At 41.5% G+C, this 21,874-nt stretch overlaps 1 protein-coding gene across 1 annotated transcript in view; it reads right to left on the bottom strand.

Moving 5' to 3' along the window:
- The window catches only part of SCAPER (S-phase cyclin A associated protein in the ER), a 136,337-nt gene that overhangs the window by 52,188 nt on the left and 62,275 nt on the right, over positions 1–21,874 (bottom strand). Inside the window, exon 23 of the mRNA XM_058811238.1 lies at positions 15,183–15,309. Within this exon, the coding sequence (XP_058667221.1) occupies positions 15,183–15,309 (127 nt within the window). The remainder of the gene's footprint in view (positions 1–15,182; positions 15,310–21,874) is intronic.

The raw sequence follows: 21,874 nt of genomic DNA, 5'->3' as shown, positions 1-21,874 counted from the left end.
TCCTCCCATCTAAAAAAATCCCAAGCCCCTGCCTCCTTAAGCTCCCTTGGCTCCCAATAACACTTTCCACTAACTCCTGGTAGAGCCATAAAGAAAAGACCCAAACAGCAAAGGACCAGTCCTGCCATAAATCATCCTTATGGACTTCATGTGAGCACCTTGGCCTACAGCCACAGCTCCCAGACCTCCTCCTGCCCTGCTCCCCCAGGGCTCACAGCCCCAGACACAGCCCAGGGCTTTCTAACCCTCCCTGCTCCCTTCAGCTGCCCCCCCAGGTGTCAGAGATGCTGCTGTGTGCACAGTGCCTTTCCCTGGGATGGGCAGAGCCTGGCAGGGCAGGGCAGAGCACACAGAGAGCTCAGAGGGGGCTGTGCAGCACAGCAGCGAGGGCTCTGACACTGCTCATTTATCTGTCACTGCTCCTCCAGCTCCAAATGTGCCCAGCACTTGCCACTTCTCACTTTCCCTATTTCTCATGGGATATTATGCCACAACCTATTAGCTCTTGAGGCAAGAAGTCTTTCCTGTCATTCAGACCAAATATGCCCTTTCTCTATTTCATCCCATTACTCTGAGTTATATCCAATTTATTGCATTCATTTTGTTTGTCCCCTCAGCAACTGCTCCATTCTTGAACTCGTACCCTGCTTCCTTTTCCTAATCTGCTTGTTTCTCAACTCCATGTTCTCTTTAATGCTAAACTTTTTCTATTTTTTCATGTGAACTTTTCTTACCTGTCATTCTTTTTTCCAGAACTCTTCTTTTCTCCAAAAGTACCCAGTAATGAAGTGTCCAGAAAGGAACTTGCCCCTATCCCAGATCAGTCACTAGAGCCACTCTGAAAGAAGCAACAACGTCTCCCTATTCTGAGGAGAGGTTTTCACATCTCTATTCTAAATATATATAAATCTTTTGAAGCTGTTTCATTTCCTATGGGTTCTCCTTCCATTTCAACCTGGAGCATCACTTGTTTTATAGACAGACTTTTTTCAGAGTGCCTGGTTCACTTTTGTCTAATACTTTACTAAAATAAAAATCTACTTGTCAAAATACTAATTTGCCTTTGAAAAACATGTGCTACTACTACAGTTTTCTACCAAGCAGAAAGGGAGTCTGCAATTTCTTCTGATTTGATATGATTTAGCTACATGTCCTATCCCTCCTCTTTCTTTCTAGATTACTCATAAAAATTCATTAGCATTTTGATGCTTATGAATGGAAATAAATTCCTAATGATGTGCATGGAAGAGAGGGAGAAGTTTCAGTAAAAGGAAGATACAACCAGCAGCAAAACTGGGTTAGATCCATGAGTGCTGTATTTGTTACCTGTGCTCACAGAGGTCTGTACAACTGCTCAGCAGATTAGGCATCATTTGAGTATGGAAACTGATAGATCCTACAGGGAATAAATTTTAAATCCCTATTTGAAAAGAGCATAAACCAATATTGCATGTTTTTGCTGCTTGAAAGGAGCCTCCAAACTTCTAACTTGGCCTCCCAAATGATTTAGCTCTTCTGTTTAGGAAACCTCTTTCATAATTTCACAGTTCTTTGAGTAGCTGCACACTTAGATTGGAGGGTTATTCTGCAATTGATACTGTGTGATTCATGTTCCTTGAACAAGAGAAAATATACAAACATGTTTTTATAAATTGTTTTTAAAGTGTGTAAAAATTTGATTTGCTACATGTATTTTCAGAAATACACAACTATTCAAATAACATAAGCAATTTGATTTTTAAACACAATAGGATTTCTGTGCTCTGAAGTCACCTGGTGACACAGGAGAGCAGAGACAAATGAACAAGTAGGCAAAAATGATTATTACTCTCATCTCTGCATTTTTTAACAGAGATGAGGAGGCAGAAAAACCTTGGGAGGGTACCTAGATGTTTCTTAAACATTAGGAAAATAAAAACAGAGATGCAACTCCTGAGAGCAGCAGACACAGCACTCAAACCCAGGCCATGAAAAGAGCCTGTTTTCCTTATCCCTCCCAAGTCCATCGTTGGGAACTGCAGTGGTCATGTTTGCACAGGAGAAAAGCCAACTCAGCTGATGTGACAGGAAGCATGTATTTAATCTCTGGACCATTATAAACTTGTCATTTGAAGCCCACAGTCACTAATTTAGGCAGAACAGTGCATGAATCAAGTAACTTAGTGGGAAGTGTGTGTACACTAATGCATGTGGCACAGTAAACAGAAACTGTGATAAATTAGACAAACCATGTAACCATTTTGTGGATTAATTATGAATTAAACATACTTAAAAATGTAAGATTAATCCTTAAAAAAGGACAAACAATCAAGACAGCTCCCTGCACAGTGGGCAAGCATGGCTGACTTATTTACCTACCTGTTACAACACCTTAATGGATCTGAATTTGCCTTCTTTCCTATGGCTTGAGTGACAACTGACTAATAGGATTACAGGCTCTGTTCCAATAATACAGCTCAGCTACATGCCAGCAAAAAATGACAGCCTAAACCTGAATTACATGGCCTGGGAATCCATCCAATTATTAACTAAAGTAACTGTTATTACCTAACCTAATCAAAGGAGAAGCAGCTGTTAATCTTTGGTGGCCTGCAGTGTAGTAGCGGTCAGACTGGATGGACTGTCTTTGTACTTGACTCCTCTACAGACAATAATTATGTCCTTTGTGATCAAGAAGGAAGGGCTTCCTAACCTTTCAGACAGAGGCAGCAGATGGGGGACAACTGTTTGTGTGTTCATTAACAAGATAGGCTAGATTTTATCAGGGTTTGGCATCTGTGGCACCCTTGGAAGCACCACTTACCCGAAGACACAAGTATGTTTGGCAAATTCGAAAATGAGTAGACTAAATAGAAAGTTCAATATAAAGTTTTCATCTCATTATCTGACATTTGGTACAGAAAAATACACACAGCTCAAAAAGAGCGATTTACACATATGCCCCATCCTATCCAACAAAGAAACACAAGAAAAGGCCAACTGGCCTGTGCTGGTACTTGGCTGGCTTTTGTTGCACTCATTAAAGCAGTCACACCATGTGAACTGTGTGCTTCAGAAATGAAACCAAACTGGGGGGAAAATGCTGCTCCATTTATACAAGGCAGTGGGTAACACTAAGTAACACAGGGAAATAAAGCCAGCACTGTTTTGCAACAGCTTTTGGGTTGTGTGTTCAATATTCCAGGAGAGAAGGGAGAGCAAAGCCTGCCCTGCACAGGGCACTGGCAAACCACAGCACTTGTGGAGCAGCACAGGTCAGGAAATCTGTCTCACCAGAAGCACAATACAAGTGCCACTTGGTTTATGCTGGGGAAAGTAAAAAAATGCTGGGGTAACATTGTGGAAGGACCTGAATGGGAAGATGTCTGATAATACACAGGAACAACCAATATTTGGAAGCTGAAACTGAATGAATTCAGGTGAGAATAAAATGGGGGTTTTTAATGCCAGGAGCAATTAATGATGAACATAATATACTTAGCATATATAGTCGACTCTCAATCATTTAAAGTTTTTAAATCAAACCTGATTATCTTCTAGAAAAATATGATCCCAGTTAAATCATAATTTATTAATTTGGTGCAAGAGTTATTGGGTGAAATCCAATGTCCTGGACCAAAGTACTCCCTTCCATACATTTCTCCTGTTAAAGTATTATTATTAGTTAATAAGTAGAGCAGAATCAGAAATAATGCTGAGCTTCAACAGCTGAAATGATTTAATGCCAGCTTTGCTATCTCTGCTCTATGTGACTTTAGCCCATTTTGACTATCTGAAATATTTTGAACTAACTGAAATACTCTGGTGCAGACCCTCTCTCAAAGGCAAACCTCCAAAATAAATATTTTCATGAAGACTAAAAAGGAAATTTAGAAAAATTATTTTTCCTTCATTAACCCAAAGAAGGTTTTCTGCTGGTCCTGCAGAATGTCCAAATCAGAAGCTGATCTGGAGAGCCTGTTTGAACAGACTTCAGGAACTGAAGTATTTCAGAAGAAATTATTTCTGAATGGAACCAAATACTTTGAAACATGCTGACTTCTATTTCTGAAAGAACACACTTGTGCAACTCTATTTTAAACTCATGGAAGAAATAATAACTAATTAGTAAAATACAGTAAAATCCATCTTAAGAATTTTTTTCTTTCCTTTTATCTAGTGTTTGAAGATTCTATCTAAAATGCCAGGGGCTAAGAAATGCAATTCAAAGCTTGCTTAGAAAAACAAACCAGACAACCGAATATTGTGCTGGCTTCTCCTTTTATTCCCACCTTTCCTCTCCCTTTAAATAAATTCACAAGTATATCTACATGCACAGACACACCCACGGACACATTTCTGACTGTAGAAAACCTACACTCTTTGAGTAGTTCTCCAGACTTTATACAGTGCAAATCCCTGGAGAGTACACCAAAGGAGTCTTCTCTATTAAAATAAGCAATTTTGCTCCCTGCAACACTTCTCTGTAGTGAAATTAGTATTAAAATAATCCCCCACTCCAGGTGTAAACCTCAAATGGGTTTTCAAACATAAATGAATTCACCTGCAATAAAATTTCAACCACTGAATATCAATGAACAACTAGTTTAGGAGTAAAACATGAGCCAGAACTGGCTGAGTGTTGTTTGAATTGGAGGGAGGCATTATTCCCATCAAGGAGTATCTCTCTTGTATTTGTATCCATTCCTTCCTCCTGCACTGCTTATGGGTTAAAGCCCCAGCAGGGAGGCCTTGACAAACAGTCCATCCCACCTTGTCCTGCTCAGCCAGGTGCACATTCTGAGCCTGAAAGGTGATTTTGGGGCCTTTGGGAAAGACAGCTGCTGTGTCTGTGTGTCCTCAGGCAGGAGAGAGGATCCCTGGCACCTCACAGCCATGCAGAGGTGCCTCTGGCTGCTGAGCCATCTGGGTGACACTGGTTTGTCACCTCCACAGCCCAGCTGTGCCAGCTGCAACTTCAGAGCCTGCATTTAGCACACAGCAAGAGAAATATCTAAGAACCAAAAGGATGAAAAAGCAAGCACTTGATACAGCATCCAAATGCAATATAAAAAATGAGGCGTACCTTACTTTTTAACTGTACCAAAAATAAAAGAAGAAGAGGCATTTTGGACTATCCTCTCTGAAAGTCTACCATTGACAAGCAACCCAAAATTTGTTCAGGCCTAGGGACAATATCAATACTGAAAAAATTATTCTTAAGCCTGTCCTGAAAACACTAAGCATCCTGTGCACATAAACCTAATTTCTGTCTATGCCATCATATAATTAACTCATTTTTCTGCTTGCTAACATCTGCCCACATTGTCAGATCAAACCAAATTCAATAGGACTCCTTACTGACTCACTGAATGATCTAATTGAACAGGATGAGCCTTATTTACACAATCTCTTTCCAAGTTCTGCTGTGGCTTTTCAGTTTGGCAGTGAAGTCCCAGAGAGGCACCCTGCTGTACTTCTGTTGATGAGGACAGGACCCTCACAATCATAATTGTGAAAGCCATAAAGGAAAGACAGGTAAAGGTAAACCAGGGAATTCCATGCTCTCTTTTCATCTGCTTTCAGCCATGCCAAGCAGCATTACAGAAAACACACAGCACTGCTTGGGAAAGTAAGAATTACTCTCATGGATACCCTGAGAGACAGCACTGAGCATTGCAGCACTTGTGCTTATTAAAAATACATGTCTGGTCTATTTATAAATAACAGAGCCTCTAGTAAGTGCATCAATTAGAGGAGGAAAGCAACAACAGAGCTTTAATAAGAGGAACAATAATAAGAGAGCTCCTGGATCTCCACAGATGGTTCCATTAGCTGAGGCTAATTTGACTTTTTCTGATTAATCACAAAAATAAAAGTTCCCAAACAGGTAAATAGAAAGCAAAATTACATAATATTGTCCTGTCCTCTCTCAAAATTTATTGGACAATGAATTGCCCAGCGAGCAGGCAAGTCAGGTCTCTGAACACTGAATCTGACAGGTCACTGCTGAGAGCTGGCAGCCACTAGAAAGCAGTTTATTTCTCTGAACCCAGACTGTGCAAGCCAGAGCAACCCAGCCAAAGCAAAGATACTAAAATTATGTGGGAGAGGACACATGGAGAGGGAGCAGTGGCTGTTTAAAGTCAGGAGCACTTAAACCCTGAACAGAGCTTTCCCCTGATTGCCTTGGGTGCTCTCTTGTGACCAACCTGTCAGACCATGAGCCCATCTCCAGGACAGCCACAAAGGACTGTGGGGCATAGGAACAGGGTGGGTTTGTGAGGTGCTGCAACATCAGAACAGACCATGAAGGCCTCTGGGTGATGTGTTCTCAGGTCAGAAGTGATGGTCTCAAATCACTGTTGAACCTAAAAATACTTCAAAGAAAATATATGTATATTTATACCATGACACTAAAAGAAACAAAAAACTTTTCTTTAGAAACCATACTAATCATTATTTTATTATGATTTCTAAACTGGCCTCTGCTATTGGCAGAAATGTGCCTGGCAGGCAGCTCTCCTCACTGAGAAATCAGTGCCTGGGCTTTAACAACACTAAAACATTTCTCTTGTCTTGTAGTGGAGGAACTTTGCATACCCTGGAATGTATAAATATCCATTATACCCAGTCTGATATGATGTATTAGCTCTAAACTGGCGTAGAAGCCTGATCTGACAGCAAAAAGCCACAATTAGCACAACACTGGAAGCTGACAGCATTTAATTACATCCTGCAGCAGTTCTCAACTACACCCACTGGGCACAGAAATTAACCTCCCAATAATCTTGGAATAAGAACACTGCAGAGCTTATCTGTGAACTCAACTTGCCTTATAATACCATTTCCAGCAAACAAGTTAAAAAATATTCTGTGAATGACCCCTAGTAACAAGTTCCTATTTATATGTTCATCTTGGGTAAAAGGTTAATCCACAGATTACAGAAACTCTGGGCAAAGGAATTATTGATGAGATAAAGCTGCCTTGCCCAACCTGCAGCACATGACACACACCTGACCTGTTGACTTCTTCCAGGCAGTGACAGGAAAAGGCTGTTGGGGTGGGAAATGCTGTCCACAGAGCTCCTGCTGTGTTTGCCCACTGCCTCTGTGCTGGCACTATCAAATCTGCTGCTGCAGCTGATACAGAAGAGGATTTTTCTGCTCCAGCAGCAGCTTGGACTATCTGCAGATAAACTGGTGCTTGCAGGACAATCCTGATAGTTTTGAACACTGCTGAACCTTCTTCAAGCTGTGTTTGAGCGGCACTGTGCATCACTGGCACTCAGTGATGATCACCTAGACATTAAAATTGTCTAATTCTCACTGTTACAGGCTTTAAAGAAGTGAATTAACTTTCAGGAGGGTTACTTACATCTCATCTTTTCCAACAATTCTATCTGCTTTATCCTTTTTGGAGTTCATGTTCTGATTGAGGTTCTGTACTTAACACTTGCAACAAAGGAAGCATAAATACAGAATTCCCTATGTTACTTTCTGTATTTGCAAAATTATTAGATTTTCAGTGGCAATATACAAAGTTCCAAGGGTCTCTACTTTTAGCTGGTAAAACTTCTTAGTTTAAACTTATTTGGTTTTTACTTTTAAAAAAATTATGTTTTAAAACTTACTTTTATGTTTTGTAATTCAATACCCTTCCTAATGTTTGGATTTTGAACTTTAAATTGTTTTTTAAACAGTTATAATTCAACTTTACATTTGATTAATTACTTCCCTTCATGTGACATCACTGCAGCTCTGGAACTGGCTACTGCAGGAGTATCCTGAGTTGAAAAATTAATGGATGGATTTAAATATGAATCCACTATTTGCATAGAAATACATCATATGTTTAGCTAAAATGAACCTTAAAGTTTTAACTGCTCATTGTAACAAATAAGAGTATCAATTACTTTCCCAGAGAACAAAACCTGTAAGGATGAAAGCACAGTTAAGGTGGCATGTGGGTGTTTGTTTTGTTTTTTAAAACTTTAACTAGGAACGGTCCCCTGCCTGATAGAAAAGAAGGCTTTTTGGTGTGAACCAGTGCACTGTGCAAGAAAATCTCCACGTGGCCGAAAGCCAGGGGAGAGAAAGGCAGAGGCTGCCCTGACAGCCCCAGGGCTCCCAGGGGATGGGGAGAGAGCAGCCTCGGGACCCTGCAGCTGATCCCAGCCCAGCTCTGGGTGTGCCCCCAGCTGTGGCACAGCTCAGCCCTTGCCCTGGCAGTGCTGCAGACAGACGGACAGATGGACAGCCTGATGTGCTCACCGACCCTGCCATGCCAGGACAGCACCAACAGCCCTGGCTCCCCAGGGTGCCCTTGGACTGTGGGCACACAGCTGTTTCCTTTTGAAATGAGAGCTGTGCATAGCTGTGCTTCCCCTTTTCCTGCAGAATGAACTCGGTGTGAGTGCAGGTTTGGGTTTTGTCAGGATATGCAGCGATTATCCAGGTAATTCCCCTGGGCACCACACCACGAGACAGCTGCTGTAAGCAGCTTAGCAGGAGAAAGAGCTGTGTGATTTCCAAGCACTGTGGTGTCTGAACCTAGTGTCAGAGAGAAATTCTACTTCTAAATAGATTTATGAGTTGTAAGGATTCAAAGGCTTCTGCCGGTGGTGTCCCCTAGTGGAGAGCGGCAGATGCCGAGGGCACGGGGACAGGAACGGGCTGGCCCAGAGCCACCCTGCCGGGCACAGCCCTGCTCACAAACCTGCCGGGCACAGCCCTGCTCACAAACCTGCCGGGAGCAGCCCTGCTCACAAACCTGCCGGGCACAGCCCTGCTCACAAACCTGCCGGGCGCAGCCCTGCTCACAAACCTGCCGGGAGCAGCCCTGCTCACAAACCTGCCGGGCACAGCCCTGCTCACAAACCTGCCGGGCGCAGCCCTGCTCACAAACCTGCCGGGAGCAGCCCTGCTCACAAACCTGCCATGAACACCCCTGCTCACAAACCTGCCATGAACACCCCTGCTCACAAACCTGCCAGGCACAGCCCTGCTCACAAACCTGCCAGGAGCAGCCCTGCTCACAAACCTGCCAGGCACAGCCCTGCTCACAAACCTGCCAGGCACAGCCCTGCTCACAAACCTGCCAAGAGCAGCTCTGCTCACAAACCTGCCAGGCACAGCCCTGCTCACAAACCTGCCGGGCACAGCCCTGCTCACAAACCTGCCAGGCACAGCCCTGCTCACAAACCTGCCAGGAGCAGCCCTGCTCACAAACCTGCCAGGAGCAGCCCTGCTCACAAACCTGCCAGGAGCAGCCCTGCTCACAAACCTGCCAGGAGCAGCCCTGCTCACAAACCTGCCAGGAGCAGCCCTGCTCACAAACCTGCCAGGAGCAGCCCTGCTCACAAACCTGCCAGGCACACTGCTCACAAACCTGCCAGGCACAGCTCTGCTCACAAACCTGCCAGACACGCTGCTCATGGCTACAATAATGCCCAAAGGTCAATTTCTGAAATTCTCAGTCAGCTAAGAAATGAATTCACTGTGAGGCTCTAGAGAATGATGTAAGTTAAATTACATACAGGAACGGTGCCTCTGCGCACGTGCATGGAGATAGGCAAAATCCCAAAATACAGTGAGGGTCAAGCCACTGCTTCATGCTTAAGGTAAATTCACTATGACTGCAATTTTCATAATGCTTTTTTTTGACTTATGTAAGATGGCGACAGACAGGATGGCAATTCACTCTTTGAAGGCCATACCTGCTATACTAGGAACACACAGTTTCTTGGGTGCAAATAACTGCAGCACCAAAATTCAATGTGCAAGAGTTTGGGAATCACAATTCTCACTGTATTCTTCAATATACTTTAAGCAACAATACTGAGTCTTTATAACAGAGTATTTGCTTCTCAAATCTATTTTGTCTGTATATATATGTCATATATATGTTTATATACACATACTCACACATATACATACTCAGGGTAATTTTAAATTTCTGTAGAGATATTTGAAGAACCTTATCCCATGTTCCATTTAACAGTGCTTTTGCTCCATACATTAGTTCTTCAACAGTTTTTAATTTTATTGTTTCTGTTTCTGATGATGAAGAGTTTGTATTATTGGGGGGATTGTCCCTCTTCACCCTGGCTATGGTCACCATCCCCAAGGGGCCCAAGAGTTTAGAGAATAAAACATAAATATAGGGCCCGAGTGTGTTGTTAGAGCCAGCCATTTCTGACAGTCTTTACAATGGGATAAACACTGTCTGTCTACAGCTCCCATGTATTTGAAAGCTACGACAAACATTTTACTGAAATGTAAATAACTGACATCACCACTGCTCAAACAGGAGGCTGAAAAATCTCTCTAAAAATCCCAAACCCAAAAACATTGCCTGACACAAAACAAACCATTGATGGTCACTGAGAGAGCATGTCTTAGAGATCATGAGCATTGAGACCCTTTTTTTAGAAAATGGATTAAACCACTGCAGTCAATATTCACACATTTTTCAGTTACAAAATTATACCCTTCTCTAAGGAAGTATATTTTCCCTCTGAAATCTGTTTCCAGTATATTATTCCAGTATATATTCCAGAATATTATTCTGAATTAGTAATGTAAATAATCATACTTAAACTTAGACTATTCAGAGGCAGCTGCTTCTAGATTTGCATGAAGAGAGCTGGCAATAACTATAAGCACTGTGGCCCAGTTTATCAAAAGCCTCCTGTTTTATTTTGTGGTTCCATGTTAATTGCACACTTTAACACTTTATTTTGCACTCACTGTTATTTGCTGAGATTTTTACAGCACACACAGAGCCTGAAGGAGATCGGGGACACAGCTATCCTCAAACCCATCCAAAATCACAGTAAATTTTATGAGCAGAAGCAGTGAAATCTTCTTTGTAGGATTTTGTGCCTTGTGAGTATATGGGAGAGCCTCAGCTGTCCTGTTTGTGCTGGGCATGGATCAAGCCTGCACCCTGCTCTGCAGCCCTCTCCCAAAGCAGAGCTGGGAGAGCTGCACTCAAACCACTCACTTAAAGGAACCTTATCACTCCTCTTGTGGTGGAGATCTTTTTCAAACCAGTAATCAGCAAGAAGCACCATATAAAAGCAATTCTGGTTAAGCAGATTAACTGTAGCCCTTGAATTCCAAAAATCATGAGGTTCCCTCAGAATCCTACTGAATCTGTGTACCATATTCCCAGTCAGATGGAGAACAGACACATTAAGGGCTTGCCTAAATGTCACATGTAAGTGTTGTACAAATGTAGCTGCAGTGATTTAACTGCAGTGTTTTAGCTGCAGCTGAGCCAGGTGAAAAGGCCACTGCCCTCAGCTGCTGTCACCAGCCTTTGAATGGCAGCAGAATAAGTGTCTGCCAATCCTGCCCAGCACAGACCCATCCCAAACCACACAGGACACTTCTAACATTTAAAAGCAGGACTTTTAAAACCTGAAGACACACCAACCCTCTATGAACAAATATTAGGAAGAGCTTTAGGGAAGGGATGTTCTGTTGGCAAGTGTAAGGATGACCATCTGAGAGGCAGCAACCTCTGACCCAGGTCAAGGTCACAACCTTAGAAATGTATGTACTTCTGTCAGGTCAGGGCCTCATGTGTATGCAGCAGACATTTTTCAATCAGTTGATCTTTTCAATCAGGAAAGTTTTAAATCAGGGAATATCACCTCTTTACATAATAGGGAAATAAATGATATAAGCAGAAGAAAGTTAAAAGTGTAGCTGCAGTCCCACTAACAGGTCACACAGCTCTCAGTAGCCTGGCTCCTAAGAGTTCCCACATTTCTGTGGGACTGCTGAAGGCAGGCTCCAGCACTCACTGTGGGATTCCTTGTGCATCTGAAACACACAGCTGCCCTCAGTGATGGATGGGTAAAATTAGTCCTTCAAGGAATGAACATGCATAAAATCAAAAGAATCATGGCAGGACGAGTGCTCTAGCCCTGCCACTTCAAACATCAGCTCTGCCTTCTGGAAGAGTTTTTCTTTTAGCATCAAAGACCCATTCATAGGGGATGTTAAACTGAGGGTTATCAGATCTTACTAAGAGCTTGAAGAGTCCCATATGACATCTGCCAACCTCAGGCTGGGGCTTTCTGGAAATATTTGCATGCATCCTGCTGTTGTGGCTCTGTGTGTGTTTGTTTTCCTAATGTCCTTTTAAACAAAGCAGAGGTGAAAGTGAATACAGCTTTCTTCCATGATTTCTGCCAGACAGGGTGAGATACACAAACCCAAGGACTGCCTTCCAATAACCCAGAGCACACCCAGAGCAGCAGCACCACTGGTTGGACACACCTGGGGAACAGCACTCCAGGCATACACAACATCAGGATTTGTGCTCCTTGCCTCCTACCAACATGTGGCTGGAGGGGCACAAACCTATAGAAAACTGGAAGCATATGGTGGTTTATGACTTTAGAGTACCTCTTATGCATATTTAATTTAAAGGCACGTGAGCCACATGTTTCACGAAGCTAATGGCCACACTCCAAGTCAGATCCTCAAAACCTGCACTTCAATTTCCTTATTCTTCACAAATCCTTTCCCAGCATTGGACACAAAGCTCCTGCTTTTTGTAGAGCTTAGAGCTTCATCCAACTAAACCAATGTGGCCACATCAGGAAGTGATGGAGATCTAACAACCACTTGAAGCAAAGCAAAGCACATCTCTTTCATCTGTTAGCACTCAAACATGCTGTGTTTCCCAGGGATCCAGCAGCAGTGAATGAGGAGCAGGTAAAGTGCTGCAATAAACAGCCAGGACTCCAAAATACACAGTGCTTAAGATGCATCTTTGCCTGAGAGAGCTTTCTCAAATCTGAGTATCTAGAGGATATATAAACCTTTCAAATTGCATTAAACAAGCACTTCTTGCTGTATTAGTGGGATCACTTGGCCCCAGGTGCAGAATGTGCTGTGTCCAGCAGAGCAGGAAGGCAGAAACAAGAGGAAGTGTAACCACAATAAGCATGCAGGCATGCAGCAGCCTAGAATGTTCTCACACCATGGAAGAGGTTCAGAAGTGAGAGAAAGCCTTATTCAGTACAGTGGAACACATCAGGCTAAGTCCAAACAGAAATTGTTAGTGTGATCTGCTTGTACCTGGAGGCAAATCCCATTGAAACAGGGCTGCAAATCTTTTGTGTGTGGCTTTTTTTGTGATTCAAGTTTGCATAAATATTACACCCCACCCTTTCAGGCTGTTTTAGCACAGTCATGGAATTTCTAATGAGCTGAATAGCCCTTTCTTCTGTTGAGAAATTTAATGGTATATATTTTTCTTATTTACTGTTACAAACACCAGCTCAGCAATTCATTTCATGATCTGTAAAACCAATCCTTTAATTCCTGTTGAGCCTGAATACATAAATTTCTCTGGCAATGCAAACTATTAACAAAAGAAAAACCCATTGTTTCACAGCATGAATGAAAAGAGGGGTTTTGGATCAATTATATTTTGTAATAGTTTTGCAGGACTTCTTGTGAGTAAGAAGAATTTCTAGTAAGTGGCAAGGATCTATTGTAGTGAACCCTGTCCTCCCTCAGGGCAATTCTTTATTCAAGCCAGGCCATTAGCAAGGGTAAATCAATGTTATCAGCTCACATACCCTGACAGCTTGTGTGGTTCCCACTCCCCCTTCCTCCCCCCACATTAGGTTATATTTTTATGCTCTCCAGGGAAATTCAATTAACAGTGTCAGTCTCCTCCTCTCAGCCCACAACTGACACCATCAGGGCTCTTTCTGTGCCCACTGACATGTAAGATGTGGCTGTGCATTTCTGACTCCCAGGTTAACAAGAGAATTCCCATCCCTTCCTGCAAATGGCCATGTATGATCTGTGCTGTGAACACTGAAATCAATCCCTCCTGACCCTATTGATCAGGACACTCAGACAGAAAAATACTTCTCCAGAGGGAGGTACATGTTTTGGGGGGAAAAACCCCAAATCAACAACAAAATAACCCACATCTATTAATACTATCAAACTTAGTTTTTAATTCCCCACTGCAGACTCAACAACCAGCAAAACCATGTAAACAATTAATGAGTAAACTTAGCTGCAATTCACATCTCATTTTAAAAAAATCTCAGCAGATGACTGCTAGTGAAAAGGCTGGATACAACTCCACATTCCAAAGAACTTCCAAGGATTATTTAGATAACTTTCACACAGATTCATCTTTTCATCACTGTCATGCAACAACATGATTTCTGTATTTTGAAATCAATAAAAAATGAGTTTTTCAATAATTAATGGAAGTCTGTACAATGTGAAAATGGCACAAGTCTTTCAAACACACTCTTAAGCTTGATGAGCAGCTCCAAGGCACCCCCAGAACACAGTGAGGAGCCCGTGCATCCCAGGCAGCCTCCAGCACTGAAAAACATGTGCCATTAACAATTGTCTTCTCCACACTGACCAAGCTGTGAAAAGCATCAAGCAGAGCTCTCATTTTCACAAACATCAAGTCTGAACCACAATGATGCAATCTCCTCCTCAGATTTTATTAATTTGGTTTCTTCCAGAACTAATTTTCATTATGTCTTGATTACAGATAAGAAAGAGAAGTATTTTCTAGTGGTTGCAGAGAGAACAGAACATAATGTTCCAGCTGAAAACCCAAATACTGTGCTCCTAATGGAGCAAAAAACCACATTACAAGTCAGAAAGCACTGTGGCAGCAGACTGACAATGAGGAAATAGGAAAAAAGATGCAAATATGGTGCTATGAATTTAAAAAAAAAATCCAACATTTACCATAAAGCAAATGGTATGGATTGCTCTGCAATCATATCACTTTAAAAAAGTAAAAAATGTAGGAATATCCCACATATATGCACATCATACCTTCCTCCTCCAGTGAAGACGCACTGACTTTGTTGAACTCTGGCAAAACTCATCAGATTGGTGTTCCAGCAAACCTGGATCCAATTCTTTCCTCTGTTTTCTGCTAATTGCTTTGGGCCCTTATTGTGAAAGCTGTTTGTGGGTAAGCACTACAAGCTAGATGACTGAAATGACCCAGGTTAAAAACAATCCTCATGAAAATACAGGGGAAAAAAGTGAAAAGTGTTATAGCAGACACTGCTTGTTACATAGAGGTCATTTATTCTTCAACATCTGACATTAAAAATTCCCAAATCCACCCTGATGAGACTTGAGGGCAAACCAATTTCTAGGTCAGTCAGAAGTCACAATACCTCTTTCTCCAGAATCCGAGAGATCTCTCCCAAAGTCCTGTCCAGACCAGGAACTTTGTGGTTCCCCAAGGAACAGCCATCCTGCATTTGGAGGTGCTTCAGAAGGTCTTTTGCTAATCTCTGTAACCTTCAACAGAAAACAAAGAGCAGTTAAAGCAAAAACTGCCTTATTAACCTACATCTTTGTAATGAACCTCTGGCACCAATGAAGAAATCATGAAAATCTATGTTAAATATTTTTCTTGTTATCATCCATTCTGTACAGGATGCTAAACATCCAAGGAGATACTGTCAACTTGGAGTGACATTTCAATATCTGCTTTTTCAAGGAAACAGCACAGCTATAGAGTGAACAGTACAGCCATAAAGGTGCTTCATGAGCTACATTTGTTTCTGCTGTTTCCCTATTCCCCTTCCACAGCTTAATCATGGTAGCTTTTGCCATCCTCATTTTCAAATGGTTTCACCCTATTTAAGATGAGTAAGGGAAATGGAACAGCAGGGCCACTTGGCTGATTTCTTATAGGCATCATAAAAGAAATGGCTCTTCAGGGCTATTTGAATAAGAGAAAAGCAATGGCTTTGCAGCCTACCTCAGAAAGGGCATTTTATTAACAAGGGTCAGTAATGAAGCCAAACTGCAGAGGTGGGAGTGATGGTGACACACATGGGTTGGGTTCCATTTCAGTTTTACACATATGCATCTGGGCTATTCACCTGTGCTCTGCTGCTCAGCACTGAGGGGCACACCCAGTGCCAGGGCACAAAATACAGAATACAGCAGTGAAAACAGCCAGAGTTTATTTATCCTGCTGTGCCCAGAGTGTGAGGGTGCAGTGGGAGCAGCAAGGCAGAGGAGACAAGGCTGCCAGAGTCTCTTAGCTGCAGACTGAGAGCAGTCAGGAGGAGGTGTCACTCTGTCCCTGCCTGCATTTGGTGGCACTGCCTCAGCATCCCCTCCTGCTGCTCTCAGTGACAAGGCTCAGGGCTTGCTGGACTTTGCTTTCATCTACTGGCACCTGCACTGAGTGGGACAGAGCTGGCAACTGAGCAGGAGGAGGGGCAGACACTGCTGGGACTGCCAGCCTACACACAGAATTCTAGAGGAAGGAAAAAGAGGGGAAGGGTAAGAGTGCTCATCATAAAATGGAGATGTCAGGGTTAAAGGGCCAGAAGGCATTCACAAGTGACCACAGAGTATTGGAAAAGAAAAAGATTACATTAACCAGACTCCCAGAAGTGAGACAGGAGATGGAATGGCTGGAGAATGTACCACAATAGTCACACTATATTAAAAAAAAAATTCCCCAAAATCAGAGTATTAATTTATAGAAGAATAGTTTCCACTTAATCAAGAGACAACAGGTACTCTGTGTCTTCTCTTTGAAAAAAATAGGAGCTTCATTAATAGCTTTCAAGAAATGCTGAAGATACATATATGTTCCTGAAGTACAAATAAAAATGATTTGTAGAATTTTGAGTCTTGGACTTCTTATCATCTGGTCAGCTGAGCCCACTAATATACAACCAGGATTTTTGCATGACAAGAAAAATAAAAGGAGATTACATCCTGATGAGATTCTTTTCACTGCTATTTCCTCTGTGGAAAATGAGGTTGGAGGAAACCTCTGTCTATCTCCACAAGCCACAAGCTAAAATGGGAAACAAAACTAAAAGCCAAAGCCCAAATAACTGCAGGACTTGGACAGTAAATCAAAAGACCACAGCACCAATGAGAAGTGGAACTGCTGCAGTCCACAAGCAGAGTTTTTTCACAGTGGGATTTAGAATGCCTATTGCCTTGGCAATATCCTAGCACATTAAGCAAAAAATATTTTATTTCTTTGGTATATTTACCCAAATTCCACTATTAAAGCCTATATAAAGCCCACCACCCTATATTGTAACTTCATCTGACAAAAGACAGCAAGAAATGTTTCCATTTGCTTAATTTAACATCACAGGAATGGAATTCCACCAGGATTAACCACAGAGGCTGAAGAAAGGCACTTCCCTAATCTCCATCAGCATACAAAATGTGTAAGGTTTATCAAAACACTGCTCACAGGGACTCCAAGAGAACATAATCATATTACACAGCCTTCAGCTGACACAGCTAACACAAGAGTCCTTCTCTTCAGTCTGTTAAGATGCTCCTTAGGTTCAGTTTCTGTCCTCACTTTAAAAACAAAACAGTACTACTGTACAGTAGTAACTCCCTAGGGAAAGCTTCCAGCTTTCCATTTCTTCTGAAAGTCTTTCTGGATACTTTTAGCAAAATTCAAACTTTCTAAGCATGTGTTCAGCATCACAGAGTAAGAAACTGGAAGAATGAATTTCCAATTCTGCCACATTGAAGAATTACCTCTTACATCCTCATATCCTACTGCAGAGGGAGTTTTCTACCAAAACCAGTCAAAGGTGCTGTGTGATCACATGGGGAGGAGAGGGGAAATAAAACCTGCCTCCTCCCACCAGTGAGCCTTGGAGGAATTATTTAAATATCCTTCATACTGACTTCTTGGCCATGTTAGGGAAATAAGAATAATTTTTGGACTGCTTCAAAGGACTGGAAATCTATGCTAGAGGACTTGTACTTGGATGCAGAATTTGCCATTGCTATGAATGGATTTGGAAAGAGAGAGCTCTTTGTACACACTGGACTCCTGGCACACTCTTGGTATGCACTGGGGATTACTGGGACATGGCATCCACACCTGATCCAGTGATTCTGGAAAAATACCATTGAATCCAAATCCAAACATCTCAGGACAATTAATTAGTCTTCTTTCTGTCCCCCAATTTTTATTCCTCCAATGCTTACTAAGCCATACATAGAATGATAAATAATTGAAACTTTGCTGTGCAGGATAATAGAGAAAGTTAATGTTTTTTCCCCTTAAATTATTTACATCTCACTTATTAAGGTTTTAGTATTCCTCACAAATGGATAATTCAGAATGCAGAACACGTATCAGAAGGATGTAAAGCTCTGATTTGTCTTGGAACACCACCATAATGTAAACTAATAAATTGTATGTTCAGCAAATACAAATAGAGTATCTGATCTTTTTTCCACTGCAAATGGGAAAACAAGGGCTATTCATATCAAAGGATCCTAACATGGGCTAAATACTTTTAGCAGGTTTAATATATTTTATAGGCCAAAGGAAAAAGATCTGTCAGTATTTCTAGGCCACATTTCATCTCCAGAAAGAAGCCAAAAAGCCTTGAAACAGCAGCATCAATGTACCCAGCACTTGGGGGTTTAACCCTATGTCTGGGCTGGGCACTGATGCCCAGGGAAGGATGGGTGTGTTTCTGAATCCATTTATTTGCATTCCCATGAGAATATTTTAGGTATTTTCTGAAGAGGAAATCCACTGCCTGCCCAATCATACCTGTTATTTTTCTTGTTTTAAAGTTTACCTGAATTTTATTTTATTTACACTCTAGCTCTTCCACAGTTTCCACAACATTTTGGAAATTAAATTTTGTACAAGTACTTCCAGTTTCAGAGATTGTCTGGTTTTTTCCTCAGTAATCAGTATTTTGGTATAATATCTTATAACTGGACTCTAAGCCTTCTACACCAGGAAAACCTGCAAGGTAAGTTTATCCTGTGACTACAATGATATATTATAATGAAGGAAAGAAAGTATTGTATCAGCTAAAGGCTTTTAGCTTTGGGCTTCTGAAAGAACAAACTTCACACTACATTCCCATCTCATCTGCAGCAGACTCTCACAGGAAATAATATTTCTTTTTCTACCTCTTCTTTTTGTGTTGCAGTCTGTTTCCAATATCCATACTATCTGAAGTATCCCTTTGCAATTAAAAACAAAAGGTAAATAAAAAGAATACATGAAAACAATTCCTTGTTATGTGAAGAGAGACTAGTTAAAATATTAGAACAAAACTTCTCCCCCTGAAACCTGCTAATTCCCTTCAGGCACAAAGCAATCTTTCATTACTTTAGTTTCCCTGTTGTATTGAAGGATGACAATTATACTTTACTGCTTGGATATTTAACACTGAAATACATGGTCCTGCCTCTGCATTAGAAAATATTAAATAGATCTAAATAACCCTCTAACTTTGTGAAAATGTTTTCCTTCCCTTTTCAAACTGTGCTCTGATGGACACCTGAGAATGCTCCAATGGACACCTGACACACCAAAGGACACCTGACACACCTTTTGCCACGTTATCCCAGTACACTGGACACTAAATAATTGCTCAGATCAGTTCCCAGAGAATATGAATTAATACTACAAACCCACCAAGAGTCCACCAGCACTTACAGAATTACCTAAGTGCCACCAGGGGCCAACCAGCAAATACACTTGAGAAAGGCAGGGAGCAATACTTGGCTTCTCCAGGTGACAATGTCCACACTCCTTCCCTTGAATGTCCCTCTTGGTACGTGACACAGTTCAGAGACCAAAATACTGACCCAACAAGGCAATATTTGGAATTATCCCACCCCTCTCCCTAATGCACACCATTTTTTAACAGATACTAAAACCCCAACTGTCCCAGCTATATTTAGAAGTCATTTCTGTGGAAGAACTCAGAGTCACTGACAATCCCAGCCATGAATCAGTGCTGTACCACTGAGCAAGGGACACCCACTGTCTATCACAGCAGGATAAAGCCTGTCAGCTCATTGCTGTTAGTGTAGTACCAGAGTAGAGCTTAGAAAGCACTTGGATCAGTGCTTCCTTAGTGCACAAGGTTTTATAAATCTGCAAACCTTCAACTAATAAGACCCACTGAAACAGTCTATCAGTTGCATCAGCAAATCAGTGGTCTCATAATATTAAAGTGGCCTAATCTTAAAGGTGATCTAAAAAGGCTTTTTACCTGCCAAAGAGTAACTCTGGTTTCTGTCTTTCTTCTGTAACAACTGACAACATGACTAAGAACTAAAATCAGATAAGAACTTCCATTCCATAAGTGGTTCTGGTTGTGAAGACACTCAGTTTGGGGGTAGAGAGAGGAGTGGATAAAGAAATGTGGCATAAGAAAGGAAGCATAAAAGAATTTAATTCTAAAACACATTGCTTCTGTTAAGCAAATAAATAAACCTACCAATTGTGTCCCACTTTAAAAAGATTTTAAAAAGGAACTTATCCATTTTTAAGCTCCACAGCCCACTAAGTCAAAAGATATTTTCTGTTCATTGGTACACTTCCACTCCAATCTGAGTACCTCAAACCTTCCCTTGGGAAAGACAAAAACTCTTCCCATTTGTTTTGACCCAAAGACTGCATTTAGCACTCAGAGGTGTTATTTTTACCCCCTTCATTCTGTGGTGGGACTTTTCTCAGTAACTGTGCAGCTCTCCTGAGAGCTGTGCAGACTCCCAGCTGGCAGCAGAGTGCACCCAGCCAGGTACAGGCACAGCATCCCTGGCACACAGTGTCCTCTGACTGCCCACACAGCTTCTCAAGGTAACAATGCTTCCTTCAGACCTACTGCTCTTTGTTTCTTTGGGCTGACTCCTCTTCCTGCTGGCCTTGCTGAAGTAGGATCCCCTCCTTAGTTCTGTGTTTTCCTCTTATTTTTCTCTATACTAAGACTAAGTTGTCCCATGTTAATAGATACAGTCTAGGCTAAAACTCTTGCCTCATAAAATTTCTTGCCCTCTTATCCTTTCTCCTACAGAAAGAGATAATACTTCCCTATTCTTCCATTTTCTAATATGTGATGTGCAAAGTAAACACATTTTAACAGAAATAAATGGGCTTCTGTCTGACTTACTGACACTCCTCTACTTAAAAAGCCAGTTCAGACTTGAGTTTCCATTTTTAACCTGCTTGATTTCAAGAAGCTCACACATACTTAAGCCCTCATCGCAGGTAAAAAGTTGTGTAATTTGGAAATAACAATAACTATGGCTCCTGAAACGATATTTTAAACATTTAGATGAAGGCAGCTGATAGATCTCTAGATTTTTACATGAACACTGCAAAGAGACCCCCCCTAGACTATGATGGAAGTGAGCTACACAGTGGCCATCACCAGCTCACACCTGAAAGGAGGCAATGAAGGAAGAAACTAAAAGAGCAGATGGAACAGAAGATTTTGTCTGAAAGTAAATAAACAATTAATTACATAAAGAGAAATGAAAATGGTAAATTCAGGATCAGTCAAAAGATTTGAGAACATTTTTAAAAAATTTAAAATCTGAGTTTCTCTAGCGCTACAATTGAGACAGAACTGACCAAGTTACATCACTGATAATCTCAAAATTTAACACAGAGACACAAGAGCTTATGAATATCTTCAGAGTCAAATGCAGACATTTCTACTTTCTGATGACTAGAACCTAATTTTTTATTTTCTAGCAGCAAAGAAAAGCAAAACACAAAAGCTACAAATCTAAAAGTCTCAATATACCAAGAAATTCATCTTGCAAAAAGTGCTGATGGCCAAGAAACTAAGCCAACTCTTTCCCATGTGTTTATGCAGGTGTGCCATCTGCTGGAGATGGGTCATTTTCTTGTGTCAAACCTCAGTGATGGATTTTTATTATTTCAAAATACATCTAAGATTCAGCAGCAGTTTTCAAGCTTTTGAAAAGGCTGTGTGAAATATACTTGCATACAGGCTGGTTGCATGTACATCAAGGAGGTCTAACTGCAAGGATCTGAACTGCTTAACCACCAGCAATTGTACAAAAGGCC

This window comes from Ammospiza caudacuta, chromosome 10 (assembly GCF_027887145.1).
Source record: "Ammospiza caudacuta isolate bAmmCau1 chromosome 10, bAmmCau1.pri, whole genome shotgun sequence".
Taxonomy (NCBI): Eukaryota; Metazoa; Chordata; class Aves; order Passeriformes; family Passerellidae; genus Ammospiza; species Ammospiza caudacuta.
This window is presented reverse-complemented; position numbering and strand designations above follow the sequence as displayed.